Genomic DNA, 23,101 nt, shown 5'->3' on the forward strand with positions numbered 1-23,101 from the left:
CAAACGTAACTAAAAGTGAAAGATGACTAAAATTACTCGCATTACTTCAGTAAAAGAATAAACAGATCTTCATTTTAGGAGACGTACTGTAAACTGTCGTCATAGAGACGGTTAGTTGATGTGAGCTACCTTAGCTAACTTTTGATGAAGTGTCTACTTTTCTTGACCTTTTCCCAGTAGATGGTGTTCAGGATGATCAAATCTAAACTTCCTAAATGCCTCACCGTGAGTGTTATAGATGATCTTCAGTGAACATTTCCAGAATTAGCAGATCTCGCTTTTACATAAATGCTGTGGAAATGTGCGTGAACTTTATCATCAAGACCTCATTGAACTTGGAGACCTCTGCCTTACGTATTTTAACATATCCATGTACTTACACAACAAAACCTGACTATTCTTTTTAGACGGAGGCACCCCCCCCATTTTGTTATTCCTGCTGCCCTTTTAAAATTTCAGAGGTCACACACCAGCGCAGAGCTCAGCCCAGGAGCTCTTTATTTTTGTATGTATTGATTAGCGCTACAAGCTCATTTCAGTGCAGTCTATCGAATACATCATTAAAGTAAGGCTGTGCTTATTACAAGGAAGGGGAAAAAAATCTATCTCGTTTCTTTTGGGCATTTTTCTCCTGGGGTGAAATGATCCATGAGAAATTGGACTGGTTGTGTGAATTTGGTTCAATCTGTTGTGATGGTTTGCAGAGACGGTGCGAGCGATGACCCACGTGATCAATCAGGGAATGGCGATGTACTGGGGCACGTCCCGCTGGAGTCCCATGGAGATAATGGTGAGTCACTGTAGCTTCATCCTGTCCCGTCACGCTCACTCCTCCTCCCTGACCTCTCGGATGTTATCAGACGTCTTGGAAATAGCGCTAGTCCGAAAGCACATTTTCAGCCACCTGCTGCATGTTCATCAATCCTGTTCACTTGCGCGATAATTCTTGACGGTGTTTTGCAGGAAGCGTACTCTGTGGCGCGGCAGTTTAACCAGATCCCCCCCATCTGCGAGCAGGCGGAGTATCACATGTTCCAGAGAGAGAAGGTCGAAGTGCAGCTGCCCGAGCTTTTTCATAAGATCGGTAAGTGTTTTGCTCTCTAGTTAGCCTGCTGGGTTGGTCACGCAAAAAACTTAGCCAGGAATATATGAAAAAAAATATAAATATATATATAATTATAAAAATATAAATAATTAAAAGTCGAATCTGTAAAATTGTAATAATAATAATAAGAGGGATGGAGATAATCACATTTATTTATTTATTTTTAATTTAGTTCTGCCCTGAATAAACTATTTCACATAACAGATGTTTACATATAGTCCACAAGACACAATAATAACTGAATTTACTCAAATGAACCGGTTCAGAAGTTTACACACTGTACGCCCGATTATTAATACTGTGTCGTTACCTGGATGAACAGCGACTGTGTTTGTTTTGTGATAATTTGTTCATGAGTCCCTTGTTTGTCCTGAGCAGTTAAATCGGCCACCGTTCTTCAGAAAAATCCTCCAGGTCCTGCACATTCTTTACTTTTCCAGCATCTTCTGCATATTTAAGCCCTTTCCAACAGTGACTATATGATGTTAAGATCCATCTTTTCACACTGAGGACGACTGAGGGACTCGTACACGACTATTAGAAAAGCTGCAAACGTTCACTGATGCTCAAGAAGGCAACACAGGATACATTAAGAGCCAGGGGAGTGTAAACTTTTGAAGAGGATGATCGGAGCATCTGGTGAAATGCATTAATACTAACCGACATAAGAGGCTTCAGCGTGCAGACCCAAATATCTATCCAGTGCTAGTTTTCTACGACCACAGCTAGCTAATCTGGTCTGAGGGAGCAAAATGTTCCATGTAGGAAAAACAGGTGTGTGTGTGTGTGTTTCAGGTGTAGGGGCAATGACGTGGTCCCCGCTAGCCTGTGGGATCATCTCAGGGAAATACGACAGTGGCGTTCCTCCGTACTCCCGCGCCTCTCTCAAGGTACTCCGTTTCACATCGGTCTCTCTATCCCTTCATGTTTTTTTCCTCTATATTTCTGCAACATTTGTGGCTTCGTGTCATGTTTGTGTGTGTCGTCGGTGTTCTAATGGATGTGTTCGTGTCTTCCAGGTTCTAGCTTTGGGTGTTTTTTCCTTGTGGATGTGTGTTTGTCTGTGAATGTTTTTGTCCTAGTTGTGGCATGAGCCTTCAGAGCAGATTTGTCATGTGACCGCTGTGTCTCTGTGGTAACTCTGAGGAGGACATTTAGACCCTGCTGATCATTTTCATACACACACACACACACACTCACTCACTCACTCACTCACATTCACACAAGTCCTGAATTTGTCCAGTGCAGTAGTGTGTGTGTGTGTGAGTGATTGAGTGAGTAGCATGCAGCATCGTATCGCTGTTGGTCTTGGCTGGAGCGTTCACCTCGTCCCTCACTTCCCCGTGTTCTCAGTGCTCGAACACCACGCTCACTCTGTTCTCTCACCTGTGTGTACGATCCCGTGCAAACCGACGCTGTGCTGGTGATCTGGACAGTGATGGATCTTGTGTTTTTTTCAGATCTATGAGTGCTTGGATCATCAAACAGACTCAACCCTTCCCACTGTTAATCTTAACCAATCGTATACTGCTGTCCCAGCACACACACACACACACACACACACACTAATATACAGGCTGATTATAATTATTTGATGTATTTAATCAGTAGAAATTTGACAAAGGGTTCAGTGATGAACACTCTTCAGTGTGTGTGTGTGTGTTAAAGTCTTAAAGGAATCCGGTTGGCAAAACACGTTTTTATACAATTTTCCATTTGTCCTAAATGTAGCCGATCTTCCGATCTTTTAATGTAGTTCATCGATGTCAGGCCGGGCGATACGATCACACGATATCGGTATTGTATCATATATAATATAAACAGCACTATAGACTTTTCTAAGTATCATCATCATCTTTCAAGCTCGTTTGACTGACTGGTCATTTAAAAGCTTTTTTTTTTTTTTTTTTAATGAAGCGTCTTTTGTTGCAGCTTACTTAGCAAAACTTCAACACTGTTATACAATTATTACAATATACAACCCCGATTCCAAAAAGTTTGGATGCTGTGTGAAATGTAAATAAAAACAGAACGCAATGATTTGCGAATCTCATAAACCCGTATGCTATTCACAATAGAACAGAGAAAACATATCAAATGTTTAAACTGAGGAAATGGACCGTTTTAATTTTTTTTTTTTTTTTTTAAAAGGGTAGTTTTTGAATTTCATGGCCGTAACACGTCTCAAAAAACTTTGGACGGGATCAATAAAAGACTGAAGAAGTAAGAGTTAGTGAAATGGTGAAAAACAGTCGCAAATTAAGTACGACTCGGTCCGGCGTTTCTTCAGTTCTCCACAGAGCAAAACTTTAGAAGCAAAAAACGTCTGTTTTCATCTTATCCTGTCCTGTATGACCTCTTATTAAACGTGTGTAGAGATGTTACGAAGAAAAATAACGATGAAGTAGCAGAGGTCGTTGGTGCCTCTGGTGAGCCTACGTCACTGATCTGAGAACGAAGCTAGTTCGAAGCTGGAGCGTAACTTTAATGTGTTTTTGGGGGGGATTTTTGTCTTTTTTTTTTTTTTTTAAGTGGTGTGTATAAATCAGGCCACACCCACAAGTGACAAACTGCATTCGACGTGTCACTCGTTAGCGTGAACGTAGAGTTAGACACCAAATGCGTATCGGCTGATTGCTTCCATTTAAGGTGAGAGGAAAATAGTTGAAATGGAGATTTTTTGCCTAACCGCTCCTTTAAAGCTGTACAGGCAGAAGAAAGTGTGCAGGAGGTTCTGCCTGTGTCCAGTGCTGGGAAAGACAGAGTCACGTGTTTAAAAACAGGCCCTTGTTCACGCAGGCGCTGCTGAGTGAGTGAGTGAGTGAGTGAGTGAGTGAGTGAGTGAGTGAGTGAGTGAGTGAGTGAGTGAGTGTGTGAGAGAGAGGGGAGCAGCGGCGTGCTAGCGTGCGTGGACACGGCCCTTGTTTTTGAGCAGGTGTGCTGTGTCGTTAACAGGGCTACCAGTGGTTGAAGGACAAGATCTTGAGCGAGGAGGGCCGGCGTCAGCAGACGAAGCTGAAAGAGCTGCAGGCCATCGCCGAGCGGCTGGGGTGCACGCTGCCACAGCTCGCCATCGGTACGCAAGCACACACACTGCCGCTCTCTCTCTTTTTGTCTGTCTGTCCGTCCGTCCTGAACCTCGCTCTCTCCGCCGCCCCTCAACACGCATTCACACTTCCATCCTATATTCTCAGCCCAAAAACCGGTGGGTGTGTGTGTGTGTGTAGCTGTGTGTGTGTGGGTGTGTGTTTCATCTCTTACAGTCCATTCTATCCTAAAGCTCTGCAGCCTGACATAACATTCAGTGATTCCCCAGTACCCTGTTCCCATACTCCCCAAGATTAATCCACCTCTCAGTCCTGCCACCTCTCAGTCCAGCACCTGGTATCGAATTTCTCACACACACCAGGGGCGTAACCAGTATAAAACTTCCAATAATTCAAATCAAAAGCCACCTCTAATTAAAAAACCTTTCAATCAGGCAGCTTTAACAGTTTTACAGAAATCGGGATATAAGTGTAAGATTATCCACCCGATCGGTACGAGTAGGCGGTCCTACTGACCTGTCAGTCCAGAAAGTCCCAGTATATGTACGTGGATCTGTGGGCGTGGCCTTGGAGTGTAAAGTGAGATGGAGTTTCAAAAAAAAAAGTTCACTTAACTAGTCAGACAGATGGGAATATAGAGAAGCTCGAGAGATGAATATATAAATTGATATATAAATTGAGGAAAATTGCAGTGTTACAGTAATCGTAGAAAAACAAGCATGTACAGATAAAAATAAAAAATGTATATTAAGAATGAATATATATACAAAAAATATCCTCTGAGTTAACTTTGTAAAACACTTAAATGTTGTGCAAGAAAGAGTTTCAGTGAATAATAATATTACAATCTGAGTTTATTAATTACTTATTAATTCTGAGAGTTTAGGGTTTAATTTACATCTAAATCCTTGAACGCAAATCTACAGTCACTATCATGATTTTAGCCTGTAGATAATTTTCACAGTAAACATAAGCATTTGGCAACAGTGACAAATACGTTATTATTTTATTATTATTTCAGAATAAAATCTATCTGTACGGACTCGAGGAGAAAAGGTGATGTATTTTAACTACGCCAATTTACTGCTGCTTAGCTTGCTCGCCCTTTCGTTAAGAAGAGCGGAGCTCTGTTCGCTAATTCATCTAAATTTTTACTCTCAGTAGTCGGATGGTGCTAGTTAGCTAGGCAACTACCTACAGTTCTGATTACTTGTTACTGATTACGCCCTTGCTTCCCCACAGTCAGTTCCTCCTGAACTCCATAAATCCCTGTTTCTGCGACCCAGCTGCAAGCCAACAGCACTGCCATACTGGTCCATACAGTTCCTTACAGGTCCATACTGGTCTATACACTTCATACTGGTCCTTACACATCCATACAGCTGCACTGTAGAGACAAAGCTGGAGCACATTTACTGAAGTACGGACTGAGCAGATTTACACCACTTTTACTCAGAAACTCAAATCTCTCTCTCTCTCACATACACACACGGTCTCTCTTTCTGTATCTGTGTCTCTCTCACTCTTTCTCTTTTTGTCTCTATCTTACACTGTCTCTCACACTTTCTCACACTCTCGCTTTCTTCCTATCTCACTCTCTCTCTCTCTCTCTCTGTCTCTCTCTCTGTCTCTCTCTCACAGACGCACACTGTACCTCTCACGCTTTCTCTCTCTCTCTCTGTCTTTCTCTCTCTCACCGTCTCTCTGTATTTCTCACACTGTCTCTCACACGCTCTCTCTATTATTATTACTGTGCTGTAGATAATGACAAGCACCTGCATTATTAATGAAATATATAAATAAGATTAGTAACTGTTGATTTAATTGTTTTTTATATATATATAATTCAGGTTAATCTAAAAGAGTGAACTCTAAGCAGATCTCATTTCTGCTAGTCACGTGCAGTTCTGATGATAAATTTACACAAACACCGTGTCTGCTCTTGTTCACACAAACACAACACACAGTGTGCAAGAACCACAGATGGCTGGCACACACACACACACACACACACACACACAGTACATGTCACACACTTGAGGAGTCAGATCCCCGCAGAGTTTCCTCCGTGTGTGTGTGAGAGAGAGAGAGGTGTTGCATGCGTCGTCCTTCGGGAGCTGCAGCGGTCAGCACATGGCTTCTCTCACCTCCGACTCCAAACCTCTCCGTTCCAACGCTGCGATTTCTCTCACAAACGAGAAAAAAATACATTCTCTCTGCCCCGGTGTTGGGAGCCATGGTAACGGTGTGGTCTGACGGCTGGTATTTGTGTGTGTGTGTGTGGGGGTGGTAGAGTTAGCTTCAGTGTGTTTTAATTTTGGAAATGGCTTTATTTTTTGCGGTGTTAGAAACGTTTGCGCTTGTTATGGACGTGTGTGGGCGAGCGGGAGAGTTAGATGTGTGTGTGTGTGTGCTAGTGTTGTATTGGGTGTGATTATGTGCTGATCCTCTGCAGCGTGGTGCCTAAGGAATGAAGGAGTCAGCTCTGTGCTCTTAGGAGCCTCCAACACGGAACAGCTCATGGAGAATATAGGCGCGATACAGGTGAGAACTACACACACCAGAGTGGCTTTCAGTTTCTGTTTCTTCCTTATTTATTGCTTTGCTATCTGAATTCTGCCTCTCGACACAGCACTGTTATAACACTCACGCCAGTCCAAGTTTCAGTTCTCTTCTACCTCCAGCACACCTGAGCCAGGCTATATGTAAGAAATAAAGAAATCCGCTCCGTGTCATGCTGTTAAAGGAAAATAATCGATGACGGGGTGGTGTGATGAAGCAAAGATACTGTTAACACCGAAGTGTATTATTTTACTCTTACAGCACGTCCTGGACTTTTATTCCTCTTATACCACAGCAATTTGATAACGATTCCAAATTTTATTAATGAAAAAGTTTACTTTATCCATTTATAGTTACATTTCATGCCTGCAAAACAAGTTCTCACTTATGTTATAGAAGCTGATAACAGTCCTTCCCTCACCAGCCTCTTTCCCCTCTCTCTCTCTCTCTCTTTCTCTCTCTCTCTCTGCGTGTGTGAACAGAACACAGAAAGCATAAGGATAAACTCCTGTCCTGGAGATGTCGGAAAACTTGGTTACTTACTGTTAACAAAGCGCTGACACTGGAGACTCCTTCCGTAAACGTGTCTTTACAAAAACTTGACCACATCAATGATTTACAAGTCCCCGTAAACGACCTGTCGCCATAGAAATGCTAATTAGATCAGGCGCGTTAACGTAAACCTTTCAGAGCTCAATCAGCACGGTATGATTCCAGTTCAGGTGTGTCGTGTCACTTTAAACACGCTTTAAAGGGCGCTTATTTTGTGAAAGCATGCTCTGTGGAAAGCGTTCAGCCAAATAACTGCGCCATTTGTTTCCGCAGGTCCTCCCGAAGTTGTCCTCTTCCATCGTGCACGAGGTGGACAGCATACTGGGGAACAAGCCCTACAGTAAAAAGGACTATCGCTCGTAGTGTGTGCGTGCGTGCGTGTGTGTGTGTGTGAAGCCCAGGGGTCGCCCTGCACCTAGCCCCTTTGCCTGTTCCTCTGTTTGCTTGAGCTTTTACTGAATGAGTAAGCAGCGCATGAGACCGGCAGGTTACACCCCGACCCTGCAGGGGGAGCCGTGTAGACACATACAGGGAACGATGAAACAAAACATCACAAAAAATACACACGAGGTTTAAAAAAAAAAAAAAAAAAAAAAAAAAAAACTAGAGAGTAATATTCACGGAGAAAAGGAAAGAGCCGGACCTACCTACCTGGGAGGATCATTACAATTTAATAGAAAGCTGACGTTAATTTAAAAAACAAATAAATAAAAAATTACACAAAAAAAAAAAGAAAGTGAAAAAAAATAGCACACGCTTGCTTGGCTGTAGGAAATATTCCGTTTTCCTCTGCGCATTGTTTTTGATACTCCAATGCATATTTGACCAAAAATAAATATGTAAAAATAAATAAATACTGCAGCGCTTACATTTGGGTGATCAGTTCATGATTCGTCGCACATCTCCCATAGTCACTCATGAGGTCTGTCTTGCCGAAACCATTCACTGTGTCGTCTGCGTCACGATTGCACACGCCCCCTTCGCAGATGAGCCAATCAGCACTTTAAGAGTCCATCTGAAGGAGTGGCTATGGGAGGCACTGGTGTCTAAACAGATATACGAGCATCATTTTTTGTTATTTTCTCTCCCTGAAATACAACCGCAGTGGTAATCCTAATGTTATGGAATTATTTCTCAAATCTCTCTAGAGCTTTAGTGGTTACTGCTGATCTGGAAGAGCGTTGAGTGGCGTTCTGCGTCTCGCCTGCTCAGGAACGCGATGCGCATTGTGAATAGGAGCGCATGCTGTCTCTCACTTCTAGACGCTGGACGTTACCGTTTTAAGATCTGGCGTCATTTACACGTGGCTGAAGCCAAAGAATATATCCCAGCTCCATCTATAACGTCTCGCTGTAATCTCTCCTGTCTGAAGCTGTCATTTAACAGCATGTACTTCCTGTTATTTCCTTACTCTATATCATATCATGTATATCACATATCTCCTCTCGCGTATGTACTCACTCTGGCCAGGATACGTGGCGTATTGATATAAACACGTTTATACACTTGCACCGTATATCTTAAGAATGTCGTTAGATCTTTTCTGCACCATGTAACACCGAGTTCAGATAAAATTTGAAGGAAAACGACCAACAGATAATTCTTTCCGAATTGTAACGAAACTTCTCCCCGACTGCATGACGACCATTTTCCCCGAAGCATGCGCTCTTCAGCCATTACACGATTCGTGTGTGCGTGTGTGTGTATATATACGTAGATTTTTTTTTTTTACATTTGGTCGATCGATTTAGGTTGTTTTTTTTGTTTGTTGTTTGTTTTTTTAACCGAGACACACATTTGCTTGCGTGACGCTACGTTCGCACTTGCAGCGACAAAGTATTTATTTTCAACAAGCGTCCGTGACAGTCGGTGACTAGATGTGGGTGTGTCCAAAAAAGAGAAAGTTTACCTTTATGCAAATTTATGCATGTATGCTCACATTGCGACAACCAACGTGTTTGAAGACAGTCGAGCGCACGTGATCCGCCCTGCTGCCTGCAGGTCCAAATTGTCTCGTGGACTCGGACAGTCTGGCGCTTCCGCTTTCGCAGCAGGTAAGATGGCCGTGATGGTAGAGCCCTCACACTTCTCCTTCGTTTCATAGGATGTGATGCATTTACACACTGGTGAATTTGAGGTATAAACGCTCTCCCTCCAGAATGTTTCATTTTAGCGGCAAGAAAACTATAAGATTTGTTGTGAAAGAGTGGAACGTGACTTTATAGTACGGCGACTTGTGATGCATGAGGCTGTCTTAAAGGTGCATGTACTGGACACTCAGGCGGCATGGCGGATCTTCTAAAGTCTTCAACCACAATTGCATAAAGTTAAACTTTTCTCCACTTTGTCGTGTCACCGGACACGCCCACATCTAGTTGCGGACGATCACAGACGCTTGTTGAAAACAAACGGCCTCCGGTTTCTTTGTTGCCCCGAGTCGCTGTACGCGTGAACGTGCCTTCGGTCTCGCTTCACAAAGCTTTCACCAGAAACCCTGTCAGGGTTTATTTTAAATTGCTTTATCGCACGATGGGAAACAAACGTGTACGTCGCTCTTAGGAAACTGGAGCAGCTTTCTGTCATCTCTATATCATTTATTGTGCTTATTTTTTCTCTGTCAAGCCGGACTTAAATCGGTAGACTTTAAAAATCAGATGAACGTTGATATTTGTTCGGAAGCGAGTTGTATAAATGTTAGATTAGATTAAGATCGAGGTCAAATCTTTTAGCTGTGGTTTAGTTTTAGACAGTACGCGTCACCGTGCTCCATACAGTAGACCCGGTTCTCCTGCTGTGTGTAGCGGCTGTGTGTGAAATTAGGACGTTGTGGAAACCGATTCTGAATCGTTCAAATAAAAAAAATAAGTTGTTGATGTTAAGTGTCGTTTTTGTTTTTTTTACTTTGTGGAAACGTCAAACGTCTCGTTTCTTTGTGCGTTTTATGGCGTCGCCCTGTTTCTGTGTTTGAGATTTTCTCAGGAAAGAAGGGCATTACTGTGTGTGTGTGCGCGCGCGCGCGTGTGTCGGCGGTGGGCAAATTAGTACAGCGTTCTTCAGTGCACTTGCGCCACACGTGGTCATAAGTAAGTACTGCATTTGATAAGTAAATAAAAACAAATAATCACTCAGTGGTACTGGCTTGCTGTCGAACTCGTTCCCTAGGGAAACGTGTCGTGCTTCTCATCTCCCGAAGTAAAAACGAGACCCAGAACAGTGCTTTAATGTTTCTACGTGAAACGCCTTTTTACGTTGTTTATACCTGGAGTGGAAATGCCGAGAGCGTGGCCGGATGGACCGAGGATGAGTGCTTAACCATCATCCGCTATGTGCTGAGAAATTATTTTTTATGTTCATTATTTGAAGGATAAAGGCAAGGTTTAAAACGGGGTGAAAAAAAAGGGATTTTATTTTTTTAGCATTCTTCGTCGCCCTGATTTGATGAGCATCTATTTGCACTGAATATGCATTTTGAAGAACTCTGTATAATGTATGCAACGGCAAGCTTACATTTCCACCCGCACGTGGAGAGATACTGTATGTCGAGACAGAGATCTGTATATAGTTTGACCTTTGTACATATATATACATATAAATGGTTGTGTTCACTTTGGCCTTTTATTTTTCTCTTTTTTTCTTTTCTTTTTTTACTTTCATTGGCAGGCATTGCTAACTGCATTGTGCTTGAATTGGAATTTAGAAATGTACAGCTTCAGTATCTATGAAATGGAAATTATAAAATATTAATGACTGAAAATCAGCCTTCTTGTCCTGTTTGCTTTTTTTCTTTACACGTTGAAGATGTAAAAAAATGAAGACAATCCAGCTACTGGGATTTAAGTGACTTTTTTATTATTATTTACATCAATACAGTAAAAAAATGTACATGTCTATCATATAAAAATACATCAAAAACCTTTTTATATAGAATAAAAACTACTGGAAAACACAATAAAACCTTGATCAGACCTTACATAAGGCCACTGCATATTTATTATTTTTATTATTATAGCACACCACTGCTGATTATAAACTCAAGACAAGTAAATTATTATAAAAATGCCTCATTGTAAAGAGATTGTAGTGAACAGAGCAAAATAGCACCATGAATAAACAATATGAACAACTTTTTCCCACTTTATCTTATGACTTAATGCTTGTGAACCACTTGCTCATTGTATTATATATTTTTATCTTTAGATGATAGATGATTCTCCCAGCATTGAGGAACACTGCAAGAGCTGCTAATGAGGCTAAAGACACTGTAAGAGAGTCGTGTGGGGGGTGGTCTGGGAAACACTTCACCTGGTGAAATTAGTTCCTTCCTCAGCAGTCTTTTTTTTTTTTATTACAGAAAAACCTAATGTAAGGAGTGTGAGGACTCACACACTGGCCAGCAGGTAGCCTGTTAGCCTCATTAGCCTCTGTGCAAAAACCTACAGAAGCAAATATCAGACATGTGTCCTGGTATTATTAAAAAAATTTAAAATATAGAGAACCACAACATTTTGGGGTATTTTGGAGCAGTTTTAAATTCCAAGTGTGCTCTTCCATCTCTTTTTCCAAGAGAATCTCTGCGTCTGTTTGTTTATCCGTCTCCAGATATAAATAAAGGACAGTGTAACAAATATAACAATCATAAATCTCATGTGTCCTGAAACGGAGAACGAGTTTCATGTGATTGGTGTGGGGGGGGGGGGGGGGGGGGGGGGGTTTGGAGGGGTTTTTTTGGACAGGAAGTTGCTGATCATACAGCAGAACTGTTTCTGAAACACTGAACACAAACACAAATGTGGGTTAAAGTGCCGTGTGTGTAAGTGAGAGAGATCATTGCAGCTTACAGAACACACGCGACACGAGTGGCTTTTTGCCCTCTTCTGAGTGTGGTGTGAGTCTGTTCCCTCACCGTCCTCTTCATGCAGAGCTGAAACAGTTGAGTGGAGCGCCAGAGGAAGATCAGATCTCTCCACTTGTGCATTTCTTTCTCTTCCTGATTCACTCTTTCAAGGTGCGGCGCTATAAGGAGTTGTTCAGGCGCGACTTCTCCTCCTCTCGTCTGTCGCAGCTGCTCAGTGCCGGAGCTCCGTCTGTCGATACCAATAGATCACGTTTGTGTTCATGATCATCTCATCCTTCGTATCGTTAACAGGTTCATTTTTTACTTAAGTGGTGGTTCAATACTGTAGGTAAGACTCTGGGTTACTGATCAGAAGGTCACAGGTTCGAGTCCCGGCACTATTTTTTTTGGACTCTTTAACCCGTTCTGCTCCAGAAAGGAGCCGCATCACGGCTGACTCCTAACAAGCTGGGACGTGCGAATTTCACTGTACTGTAATGTATATGTGACCAATAAATGCTTTCTTCTTCTTCCTAAGTGCATTAGCTAGCTGCGTTAGTTGGCGCTGATGGAGTAGGGTTGCAGTGAAGCGGGTTCTTTCAGCGCTTCTGTACAGCGGTAAGTAAAGTGTCTCATGCTGAGTTCTGTGTGATCGGGTTATTTATATCTTTGTCGTCCATTCGTTAGCGCAGCGGCATTCACTAGGTCACGTAGCATCACACGGTATCGGAACATGTTTATTCAGATTTATGAACCGGTTTCGGGTCAGTATCTGGATCAATATCAATGCATCCCTAGTTTCAGTACAACATGGTCTCTGCTTATAATTTTGCATTTCGGAAAGTATTTTTTCCATAAACAACATAGTAATTAACTGTAGATTAATAATAATGATTATAATCTTTAAAGTGTTTTCTGTAGGGGTGAGGTTTTCACACGTTTACTTTTATTCATGTAAATGAGCCTTCATCTAACCAAATATGCTCAATGTGCATAGTTAATGAACCCAAAAGCCTCGTCTTTAGTTGAGAAATAACTTTCTAACTGCAAGGAGTATAAAGTCCAACATAAATCCATCAAGTCTCACTATTTTGATAACTTCCGCTAATATCCTTCTGAACATGGATGAGAAATGTAAAAATGCCATTAAATGTTATGAGCAGAGGGGAGAAAAAAACAAAGCGATTGGTTAAAAGATTAAAGATCAAGTCATAGCGTGTTACAGGCTGAAAACGGGTTCATTTAACAGCTCAGACTTTTCCAGTTTGTACAGTATTCTATTAACTCAGGATCGAGAAGAAACCTTAAGAAAGAAGAACGTGTAAATACAGCAACCGTTACCTTCTGAACACGTGGCGCCGATCCGACCTTTCACACACGTGCAGCGACCGGTACGGCTGTCACACTGCGCCCCGTTCTCACACTCGCAGCTTAATGAGCAGTCAGGTCCATACCGGTTCACTCGACAGTCTAACACACACACACACACACACACACACGCACGCACACACACACACACACGCACGCACACACACGCACGCACACACACGCACACACGCACGCGCGCACGAGATACAGAATAACCTCTCAAGAGCTGCTTTAGTAATCTGCGCACACAAATTTTATTTATACCCCAGCACGGTTTAATGATCCAATCTGATTGGTCAAGAGGTGTGTCTAAAAATAGGATTAATGGGCTTATATTTGTTATATAAAAAATTAGATAACTTTATCCCTTTGTTTAGTACGTCTTCACCTGCTCATTTATTTTGGTTTTGTTTTTTTGCCGTGCTGTGGTAGTTTACTCGATATACACCTACATCCAGTACCTAGCCTAATCATCTCGTAACTCGGTTCCCTTGTTAGTAAAGTTGAACAGCCCTGCTCTGTAATAAAAATCCAGGAAGCTCACCTGCATCACACCTGAGTCCGGTTTTCCCCGGCGCGCACGCGCACGCGCCGCTCACGGGGTCACACGGCGTGTCGTCTGCGCAGTCGCACGTCTTCGAACAGTTCGGCCCGTGCGTGCCCTGCTCACACTCTGAAAAGGGGTTTCTGATTTTAATTTCCTTTACACTGCCAACAGGAACACGACTCTGTTTCCTTAATGATGCGTGTCCGAGCTTAACAATTACACAAAATAAAAATGTATATATAATACACACAAGCTTCAAACTTAGTTTCATTTAATGAATACGTAATAAAACTGGGGACACGGGAACGTTTAGAAGGCCGCGGGTTTCTAGGATTATTGTTGAGAATCTTATTTTTTATAATTGTTTAAATAATGTATTTATTCATTCTTACTAAAATATTAACAAAGCTATGCTAGAAGCATCCTTTAATTAATGAGCTTAACAACCTTTTAAATTACTGAACTATAAATTAGTGTTAAAATTGAGAACTTTTAGAACAGTAAGAGGAAGATTTGCTTTATTAGCCACATGAGGAATTTTAATCAATTGAAAATGTTTATTAATTATAGCAGCAGGAGGTTTATTATGCTTAACTGATGCTTAAATTTTACAATTTCAGTTAACTCAGAGCTTCCTAAACCTTTTGGATAAATGACCCCAAGCCTTGAGCACCTTACCTTCTTTCTTTTTTTTTTCCAAATTTTTTTAAATTCTAGATTTATAATGTAGGACTACTCTAACTTGTCATTTGAACCTTTTATTATGTCAGTGACATACATACATACAGTGAGGGAAAAAAGTATTTGATCCCCTGCTGATTTTGTACGTTTGCCCACTGACAAAGAAATGATCAGTCTATACTTTTAATGGTAGATTTATTTGAACAGTGAGAGACAGAATAACAACAAAAAAATTCAGAAAAACGCATGTCAAAAATTTTATAAATTGATTTGCATTTTAATGAGGGAAATAAGTATTTGACCCCTCTGCAAAACATGACTTAGTACTTGGTGGCAAAACCCTTGTTGGTAATCACAGAGGTCAGACGTTTCTTGTAGTTGGCCACCAGGTTTGCGCACATCTCAGGAGGGAGTTTGTCCCACTCCTCTTTGCAGATCTTCTCCAAGTCATTAAGGTTTCGAGGCTGACGTTTTGCAACTCGAACCTTCAGCTCCCTCCACAGATTTTCTATGGGATTAAGGTCTGGAGACTGGCTAGGTCACTCCAGGACCTGAATATGCTTCTTCTTGAGCCACTCCTTTATTGCCTTGGCCGTGTGTTTTGGGTCATTGTCATGCTGGAATACCCATCCACGACCCATTTTCAATGTCTTGGCTGAGGGAAGGAGGTTCTCACCCAAGATTTGACGGTACATGGCCCCGTCCATCGTCCCTTTGATGCGGTGAAGTTGTCCTGTCCCCTTAGCAGCAAAACACCCACAAAGCATAATGTTTCCACCTCCATGTTTGACGGTGGGGATGGTGTTCTTGGGGTCATAGGCAGCATTCCTCCTCCTCCAAACACGGCGAGTTGAGTTGATGCCAAAGAGCTCCATTTTGGTCTCATCTGACCATAACACTTTCACCCAGTTGTCCCCTGAATCATTCAGATGTTCATTGGCAAACTTCAGACGGGCATGTATATGTGCTTTCTTGAGCAGCGGACCTTGCGCGCGCTGCAGGATTTCAGTCCTTCACGGCGTAGTGTGTTACCAATTGTTTTCTTGGTGACTATGGTCCCAGCTGCCTTGAGATCATTGACAAGATCCTCCCGTGTAGTTCTGGGCTGATTCCTCACTGTTCTCATGATCATTGCAACTCCACGAGGTGAGATCTTGCATGGAGCCCCAGGCCGAGGGAGATTGACAGTTCTTTTGTGCTTCTTCCATTTGCGAATAATTGCACCAACTGTTGTCCCCTTCTCACCAAGCTGCTTGGCAATGGTCTTGTAGAACATTCCAGACTTGTGTAGGTCTACAGTCTTGTCCTGACATCCTTGGAGAGCTCTTTGGTCTTGGCCATGGTGGAGAGTTTGGAATCTGATAGATTGATTGCTTCTGTGGACAGGTGTCTTTTATACAGGTAACAAACTGAGATTAGGAGCACTCCCTTTAAGAGTGTGCTCCTAATCTCAGCTCATTACCTGTTTAAAAGACACCTAGGAGCCAGAAATCTTTCTGATTGAGAGGGGGTCAAATACTTATTTCCCTCATTAAAATGCAAATCAATTTATAACATTTTTGACATGCGTTTTTCTGGATTTTTTTGTTGTTATTCTGTCTCTCACTGTTCAAATAAATCTACCATTAAAATTATAGACTGATCATTTCTTTGTCAGTGGGCAAACGTACAAAATCAGCAGGGGATCAAATACTTTTTTCCTTCACTGTACATACATACATACATACATACATACATATATATATAAAATATATGAATATTCGTCGTGACTGTTGTCATGATCTGTGTCTCAAATCAAAAACTCTGACCTAACATTAAAGTCTACTAATTTAGAAAGTCCAAAGACACTAGAAGACTTAACTCTGACAGGAAGCCCGGTTAGTATTAGTGCTCAGTAACGGTCTAGATTAGGATATAAGTGTGTGATTTGTTGTGGTAGGTAACAGTAGATGGACAGGGACATTTGTCCATGTTTATTGTTGAACTCCTACACTTAGTGTCAGGGCAGTGAAAATGATTCAAATACAGCACACATTTATTTTCTGAACGTGTGTGTGTGTGCGTATGTGTAACCATGTAGTTACCTTTCTGGCAGTGTGACCCCTGATATCCGGCAGGGCAGATGCAGTGTCCGTTACTGGGATGACACAGAGCTCCGTTCACACACTCGCAGTGCTGCTGGCACCGAGGTCCATACAGACCCACCGGACAAGCTGTAACACACACGTACACACGTACTCTTACGCTGAAGAGTAAGAAGAGAGAACTGCTCGACAGATGATTAATAACATGCCTGAGGGTTAGAAGTGTGTGTGTGTGAGACAGACAGAAAGAGACTCACCATGCTCACACAGATGACCATAGTATCCTGGTCCACACAGGCAAGTTCCTGTCACCCTGTCACATGTGCTGTTGTGCTGACACGCACATTCCAGCATGCAGTTCAGACCGTACCATCCCTCAGGGCACTCTGACACACACACACACACACACACACACACACACACACACACACACACACACACACACACACACACACACACACACACACACACACACACACACACACACACACACACACACACACACACACACACACACACACACACACACACACACACACACTCTCCTTTTAAAGGAAATAACCCAACACTATACAAGAGTTGGACATATGGACTAGTGTGGAGCTGATAGAAATATTATTTACAGAGACCTGCCTTAAGAGTTCCTGCTTTAACCGATGAAAAATACATACTGACTGTGATGTAGGAGCAATAATCCCCGCCTCCTCTCTAATTTCATTGGTGGTTATGAGTAGTCAATAATACACACTTCTACCCCGATTGGTTCGACCAACAAAGCAAAAGTGGACATTCTGCAATTATCAATTTAAATCATAATTTATGAAATTTAGAGCTTGTATTCATCAATCCCGAAGAATTTCTCGACAAAAATGGGGATTATTGCTGTTTTGTTTTTCCTCTCCGACCACACACTAGTTAGCATTGCTCACAGCTTTAGTGATTACGACAGTGTTATGGAGGGGAATAACGATGGCTCACCTTTCTCACAGCGCAGCCCAGTGAAGCCGAGTCCACACGTACAGTTCCCAGAGACCGACTCACACACACCTCCGTTACTGCAGTTACAGTGCTGAGAACAGTCTACACCATACCGACCTGGAGCACAGTCTGAACACACACACACACACACACACACACACACACACACACACACACACACACACACACACACACACTCAGTATATGCACATGTTTCCACTGACATATTGTAATGATTAGCTATTTAAAGACTAACCCTAACGTTAACTTTAACCTCAGGTAATCTTTTGCTTCTGTTTTTTTTTCTTCCCAAATAGAAGCAGCGACTGTGAGGACATTTATACAAACAATCAGACCAAACTTTTTATAACCTAAGAACCTGTGAAAGAACCATATATGGGGTCAGAACCAAAACGTGTTTTGAACACCATGTTTTCTGTTCCATATTCAAAATTACCACAGATAAAAAGATACAACCATACCAAATTATACATTTACCAAATGATACATTTACTATACTACATTATACTAGATTTACTACACTACATATTTACTATACATCATTACACTTCATTTTACATAGTTACTACAATGTACCATATCATATCCCAGCTTTGGAGCTTGTTAGCACGAAACTAAGTGCACCCCTGTGTTAGTCTTGACTGTCCTAATGCACAGTGTGAATTTGGGGAAAATCTGAGAATGTCGATTTTTTGGGGCCAAAAAGCGGGAAGGGGTTGTTAGCCTTTGTGTTTTTTTCGACAAAAAATTCAGCGTTTTCCAATTTTCCCCACATTCACACCATGCATTAGGACGGTCAAGATCAACACAGGGGTACACTTAGTTTCGTCCTCTCTCACTCCAGAGCGGAGATCTGAGCCTCTTGTTTCCATTATACTACACTCACGAAACTATACAAGTTCGGGACGCACAACTCTAAACATTTTCTGTTAAACTACATGAGCAGTGCTTGTGTTTGGATGGAAATATACCTACATCATTTACCGTACTGTAGAATATTACCCAAACATTCATCCATCCATTTTGTGAACAGCGTATCCTACACAGGGTCGCAGGGAGCCTAATCACAGCATTATATTATACCTATTTTAGTCACAATACTATGCTACATCATATCACACCGTACCGACGTTCATCTCTCAGTTCACTCACCTTGTCCACAGTCCTCTCCTCGGTGCCCAGGCGCGCACACACACCTCCCGGTGACCGGGTCATTCCTCGTTCCGTCCCTGCAAAGAGCAACACGGGCACAATCCTGCCCGTAACGCCCGGTGGGGCATGCTGGAACAGATAGTGGGCATTAAAACAGCTAAACCTGCAATCGAATAAACTGTAAGATGATCCGTTTTAAAACTAAACGACTCACTGATGTTGCACCGAGCTCCTATAAATCCGGGGGCACATCGGCATGCGCCCGTGGTGGCCTGACACGCCCCACCGTTCGCACACTGACACTCGCTCTCACAGTCTGGACCATAGCGCCCTCTCTCACACTCTGGAGAGTAAGTACACACAGCAGACATAACAATACATGATTAAAAGGGCAGCGTGCCATTTTTTTAAGGCCGAGTGGAACTGTAGTTGCAGTGTGAATGTTGACAAGACGAGGTCTGTTGCTTAGGAGTTGCCTTTTAAGGAAAACTGCATGTGAAATCAGAGTTCCACAAAATTACAAACAGAAGCTTTAAGTGAGTAAACTAACCAGAGGTGTTGCATGAAACGGTGGTGTTATTATTACAGGTATAAAAGCACTGTTAAATATTTAGCACCTTTCAAGCTTTAATGTAATATCACACGCTTGGTATTTTTCTGTTACGGATTCAATAAAGTGGCCATTTTACCCAGATCGCATTTGGGTCCGGAGTACCCCGGAGCACAGTAGCACTCTCCTGACGCCGGGTGGCACAGCTGGTTCCTCTCCGAGCACTGACACACCTGATTACAGTCGAGGCCGTAGGTACCGGGCAGGCATGCTGCGAGAGAGAAAATAACGTCCAATGAAATAACGTCCGAGCGTGAGCGTACGGCAGGGCGAGTGAGGGTGAGAGTCCAGCTGCACTCACTCTGCTCACAGCTGTTTCCTGTGTAACCCGGCGGGCAGCCGCACTCTCCGCTGATATGGTGGCAGGAAGTGCCGTGTGGGCACGTGCACACCTGGGAACAGTCAGCACCGAACGTTCCAGGCAAGCAGGCTGAAAATAGAGATGAACGCTGATATCACGTTACGGCTTTACAAATCCGCAGTCATATTCTGATCATTTAGTACTGAACGCCCCTAGTGCGAACTCCGAGTCACTCCATAACCTTAATTATACTTTACTGTAGCTGTATCTGTGTAAAAGATGAGCGGACCTTTGTCACACTGAGCTCCTCGCCAGCCTGCTGTACACACACATCTTCCACTAACATGATGACAAGAAGCTCCATGTTCACACTCGCACTGCTCCTCACAGCCCACGCCAAAGCGGCCTGACACACACGCTGACAAGACACACACACACACACACACAAACTATAGGAGGAATACAGCACAGGTTCTGACATCATTCAAATATATATGCTAGGAATGTATGCTAAGAATCCTGCACCTATTATTATTATTATTATTATTATTATCATTATCATCAATATGTAAAACAATCTGCCACAAACAGGAGCGTAAATATGAAAATGAACAGAACCGGATCGTGGTCATCTCTGTTCCTACCCTCCTCGCAGCGCTGTCCGATCCAGCCTGCTCCACACACGCACTGTCCCGTCTGCCCGTCACACTGCCCTCCGTTCTCACACACACACTCCCGCTGGCAGTCTGGCCCAAAACGGCCCGCGACACACTCTGAAACCAAAGGAACGGAGATAAAAAAAAAAAAAAATCACTGGAAACAGGTTTCTGTGCTAAATATAAATATAGGGTTTATAATACAAATTATTAAAATGAATGTTGGGAACTTATTTAGTGCTTTAATTATACATGTTGTGTTCGCGTCTCTACTCACTGACTGGATTAAGACTTGCTATGCAGTAATTAGATATAATTGCCACACATTTCTTGTCCTAGGCTTTAGAATTACGTGCATGATGCAACAAGACAAGACAGGAAGTCAGTATTTCCAGCTGTGCTCAGTTTCCCGTTAACCTCTGTAACGTTAAGAAAAGCCGTGTCCGGAGATGTGCGATTTCCACTCAGAATGTGACTATCGTTATAAACAAATAAACCGGAAGTGAATTCGAACGAGCGTGCAGTCTAATGTTCTAACCAGTGCTTTCGGTAAACTCTTATTACCCGAAGTCTTCCGGATGCGTGCAGCGTGTGGGGTAAACGAGTAAACACACACCACGGAGCTGCAACCCTCAGAGTTATGAGGTGAGAGGAGCCTGACTGAGGCAGACAGGAGACTGAGGTTTTCGCCCGAGGTGGTCTGAAAGACAGCGTGTGGCCGAAAGCACCAGTAAATGTCTCCCGCTGGTGCTAACGAGCTGCCAGACACCAGCAGGAGACGCGATGATGTCAGGACTGCAGGAAGCTGCAGTGCTTAATTTGCTTCCAAAGTACGAGACCCCAGATCGACTTCCAATTATATAGCTGCTTATACGATTTATAAGGTCGCACTTAACAGAACTCCAGTCAAATCTGCTTCCAGACGACTTTAACAGTAGCTCACTTTAACTGTTAATTGTTCAGTTGGACTCCAAATGTACTGGATTTCATTAAATCAGACTCTGAGAGCAGCAGAACGTCTGAGACTGTCTGAGCCGAGAGGAGTCGGCTATTTGGAGAAAAATCTGGAATAACTAATAAAAAGCTCTTCTGGTTTATATTTATGACTTGGATAAAGTTTGCCGTGAGATGGCTGTGGACGTAACGTACAGACCCTGTGGACGGTCTCTTGGATCGGCCGATGATTACACTTGCAAGTCTCATTCATTATATAGTGAACCTTTTCATTTGTTTACTACAGACTTAAAGCTAAATCTCTAATGAAATGTCAAAATAAATAATAAAAGCTCTGTAGTATACGGCTGTGGCAGAGTAACGAGTGGTAATCGCACGATCCGATGTCACCCTGTAGATGACGGGATTCCTTTTGAGGCTCTCAAGGTTTCTTCTAGAAATAATGCACTATATAAATAAAATGTAATTGAACTGAATTTGGTAAATGATGATTAGAATTATATGACCGTTATGTTATTATTGTTAATTTGAACGTATTTAATCTTGTAAATACATCTCGGATTACACCGAGTGTACAGTTAGTCCTAGAAGTCCTTACAGAGGTTTAGGGATTGGATCGAACTTTTGCTCCGGTTAACAATCAAAACACCGGTTTTGACCGGGAACGTACACGGATGATGTGTCATTTTGTTTAGAAATATATTTTATGGCCAAAAGTATGTGCGCCCCTAGCCATCACACCCATGTGTGCTTGTTGAACATCCTGTTCCGGATTTATTCCGCCTTGTAACGCTACAGCATTTAAAGATATTCTAGACAGTTATGTGCTTCGAGCTTTGTGGCAACAGTTTGGGGAAGAACTTTCACCAAATTGGGTCTGATGGTCAGGTTTTCACATATTTTTGACCATATAGTGTATTAGTTGCATGTCAATGCAACCCCGTTTATGTCTGACTCAAATGTACAATTCTGATTTGTTAAAGTCCAGTTTAGCAGTTTATATTGACATTATTCTGTTTATGAACAGACCCAAATCAGCGTTTTCTCTCTTCTCCACCTTCCAGCCTGTAACGTTACCTCGACTTGTTCTAAACGTAACAGCGTAACACACTACCGGATGCGTTCTCTGCCTCTATGTCTCTCGCCCTTAACGTCTCTCTGATACTCACCGCGCTCACACGCCGTGCCCATCCAGCCGCTGGGACAGGAACAGTGTCCGCTGATGTGGTCACACGTCCCACCGTTCTGGCACAAGCACCTCTGACTGCAACCTAACCCGAACAAACCCGCCGGGCATTCTGGGAGAGTTTTAAAAAAAAAAAAAAGCCTCATTTGAACCACTTCTCATTATTTAATACACTCACTCACTACTCAGTCAGATTCATTCCTCACTATCTGAGCAGTTCAATCCGGTCCACCCTGCCGTACACACACACTCCCCGGTGCCGGCGTGGCATCTCTCAGTGTTCTGACAAGCGCAGGTCTGAGAACAGCCTTGACCGTAAAAACCAGCCGGACACGCTGGAACGAGTAGAGAGAGAAAAGAAGAGAAACCCTGTTGTGTTAACATCAGCACGAGCATCAGTAGTGTGTTTATAGACCTGTTTATTTTTAGAACACGGCTGCAGTTCTTTGAAAAAAATGTTTTT

The 23,101-nt window shown here is 42.6% G+C and overlaps 2 protein-coding genes across 15 annotated transcripts in view; one reads left to right on the plus strand and one right to left on the minus strand.

Moving 5' to 3' along the window:
* kcnab2a (potassium voltage-gated channel subfamily A regulatory beta subunit 2a) overlaps nucleotides 1-11,023 on the plus strand; it is a 78,487-nt gene extending 67,464 nt beyond the window's left edge. For 11 of the 12 annotated variants that reach the window (XM_047149581.2, XM_047149580.2, XM_047149577.2 and 8 more), the window contains 6 exons: nucleotides 705-790; nucleotides 964-1,084; nucleotides 1,901-1,995; nucleotides 4,061-4,181; nucleotides 6,608-6,696; nucleotides 7,540-11,023. In XM_047149581.2, coding sequence (XP_047005537.1) covers nucleotides 705-790; nucleotides 964-1,084; nucleotides 1,901-1,995; nucleotides 4,061-4,181; nucleotides 6,608-6,696; nucleotides 7,540-7,629 — 602 coding nt within the window. In that variant the 3' untranslated portion in view covers nucleotides 7,630-11,023. Of the gene's footprint in view, nucleotides 1-704; nucleotides 791-963; nucleotides 1,085-1,900; nucleotides 1,996-2,124; nucleotides 3,237-4,060; nucleotides 4,182-6,607; nucleotides 6,697-7,539 lie in introns of those variants that run through there. The other variant, XM_053673937.1, reaches the window with a different exon arrangement.
* Nucleotides 11,024-11,964: 941 nt separating this feature from the next.
* The window catches only part of megf6b (multiple EGF-like-domains 6b), a 54,039-nt gene continuing 42,902 nt past the window's right edge, over nucleotides 11,965-23,101 (minus strand). For 2 of the 3 annotated variants that reach the window (XM_053673938.1, XM_053673939.1), the window contains 14 exons: nucleotides 22,845-22,973; nucleotides 22,622-22,750; nucleotides 20,487-20,615; nucleotides 20,132-20,260; nucleotides 19,843-19,971; nucleotides 19,621-19,752; nucleotides 19,146-19,274; nucleotides 18,932-19,060; nucleotides 17,759-17,887; nucleotides 17,038-17,166; nucleotides 16,781-16,909; nucleotides 14,013-14,141; nucleotides 13,442-13,570; nucleotides 11,971-12,350 (listed from right to left, as the gene is read on the minus strand). In XM_053673938.1, coding sequence (XP_053529913.1) covers nucleotides 12,280-12,350; nucleotides 13,442-13,570; nucleotides 14,013-14,141; nucleotides 16,781-16,909; nucleotides 17,038-17,166; nucleotides 17,759-17,887; nucleotides 18,932-19,060; nucleotides 19,146-19,274; nucleotides 19,621-19,752; nucleotides 19,843-19,971; nucleotides 20,132-20,260; nucleotides 20,487-20,615; nucleotides 22,622-22,750; nucleotides 22,845-22,973 — 1,751 coding nt within the window. In that variant the 3' untranslated portion in view covers nucleotides 11,971-12,279. Of the gene's footprint in view, nucleotides 12,351-13,441; nucleotides 13,571-14,012; nucleotides 14,142-16,780; nucleotides 16,910-17,037; nucleotides 17,167-17,758; nucleotides 17,888-18,931; nucleotides 19,061-19,145; nucleotides 19,275-19,620; nucleotides 19,753-19,842; nucleotides 19,972-20,131; nucleotides 20,261-20,486; nucleotides 20,616-22,621; nucleotides 22,751-22,844; nucleotides 22,974-23,101 lie in introns of all 3 variants that reach the window. The other variant, XR_008393147.1, reaches the window with a different exon arrangement.

This window comes from Ictalurus punctatus, chromosome 21, assembly GCF_001660625.3.
Source record: "Ictalurus punctatus breed USDA103 chromosome 21, Coco_2.0, whole genome shotgun sequence".
Classification (NCBI taxonomy): domain Eukaryota; kingdom Metazoa; phylum Chordata; class Actinopteri; order Siluriformes; family Ictaluridae; genus Ictalurus; species Ictalurus punctatus.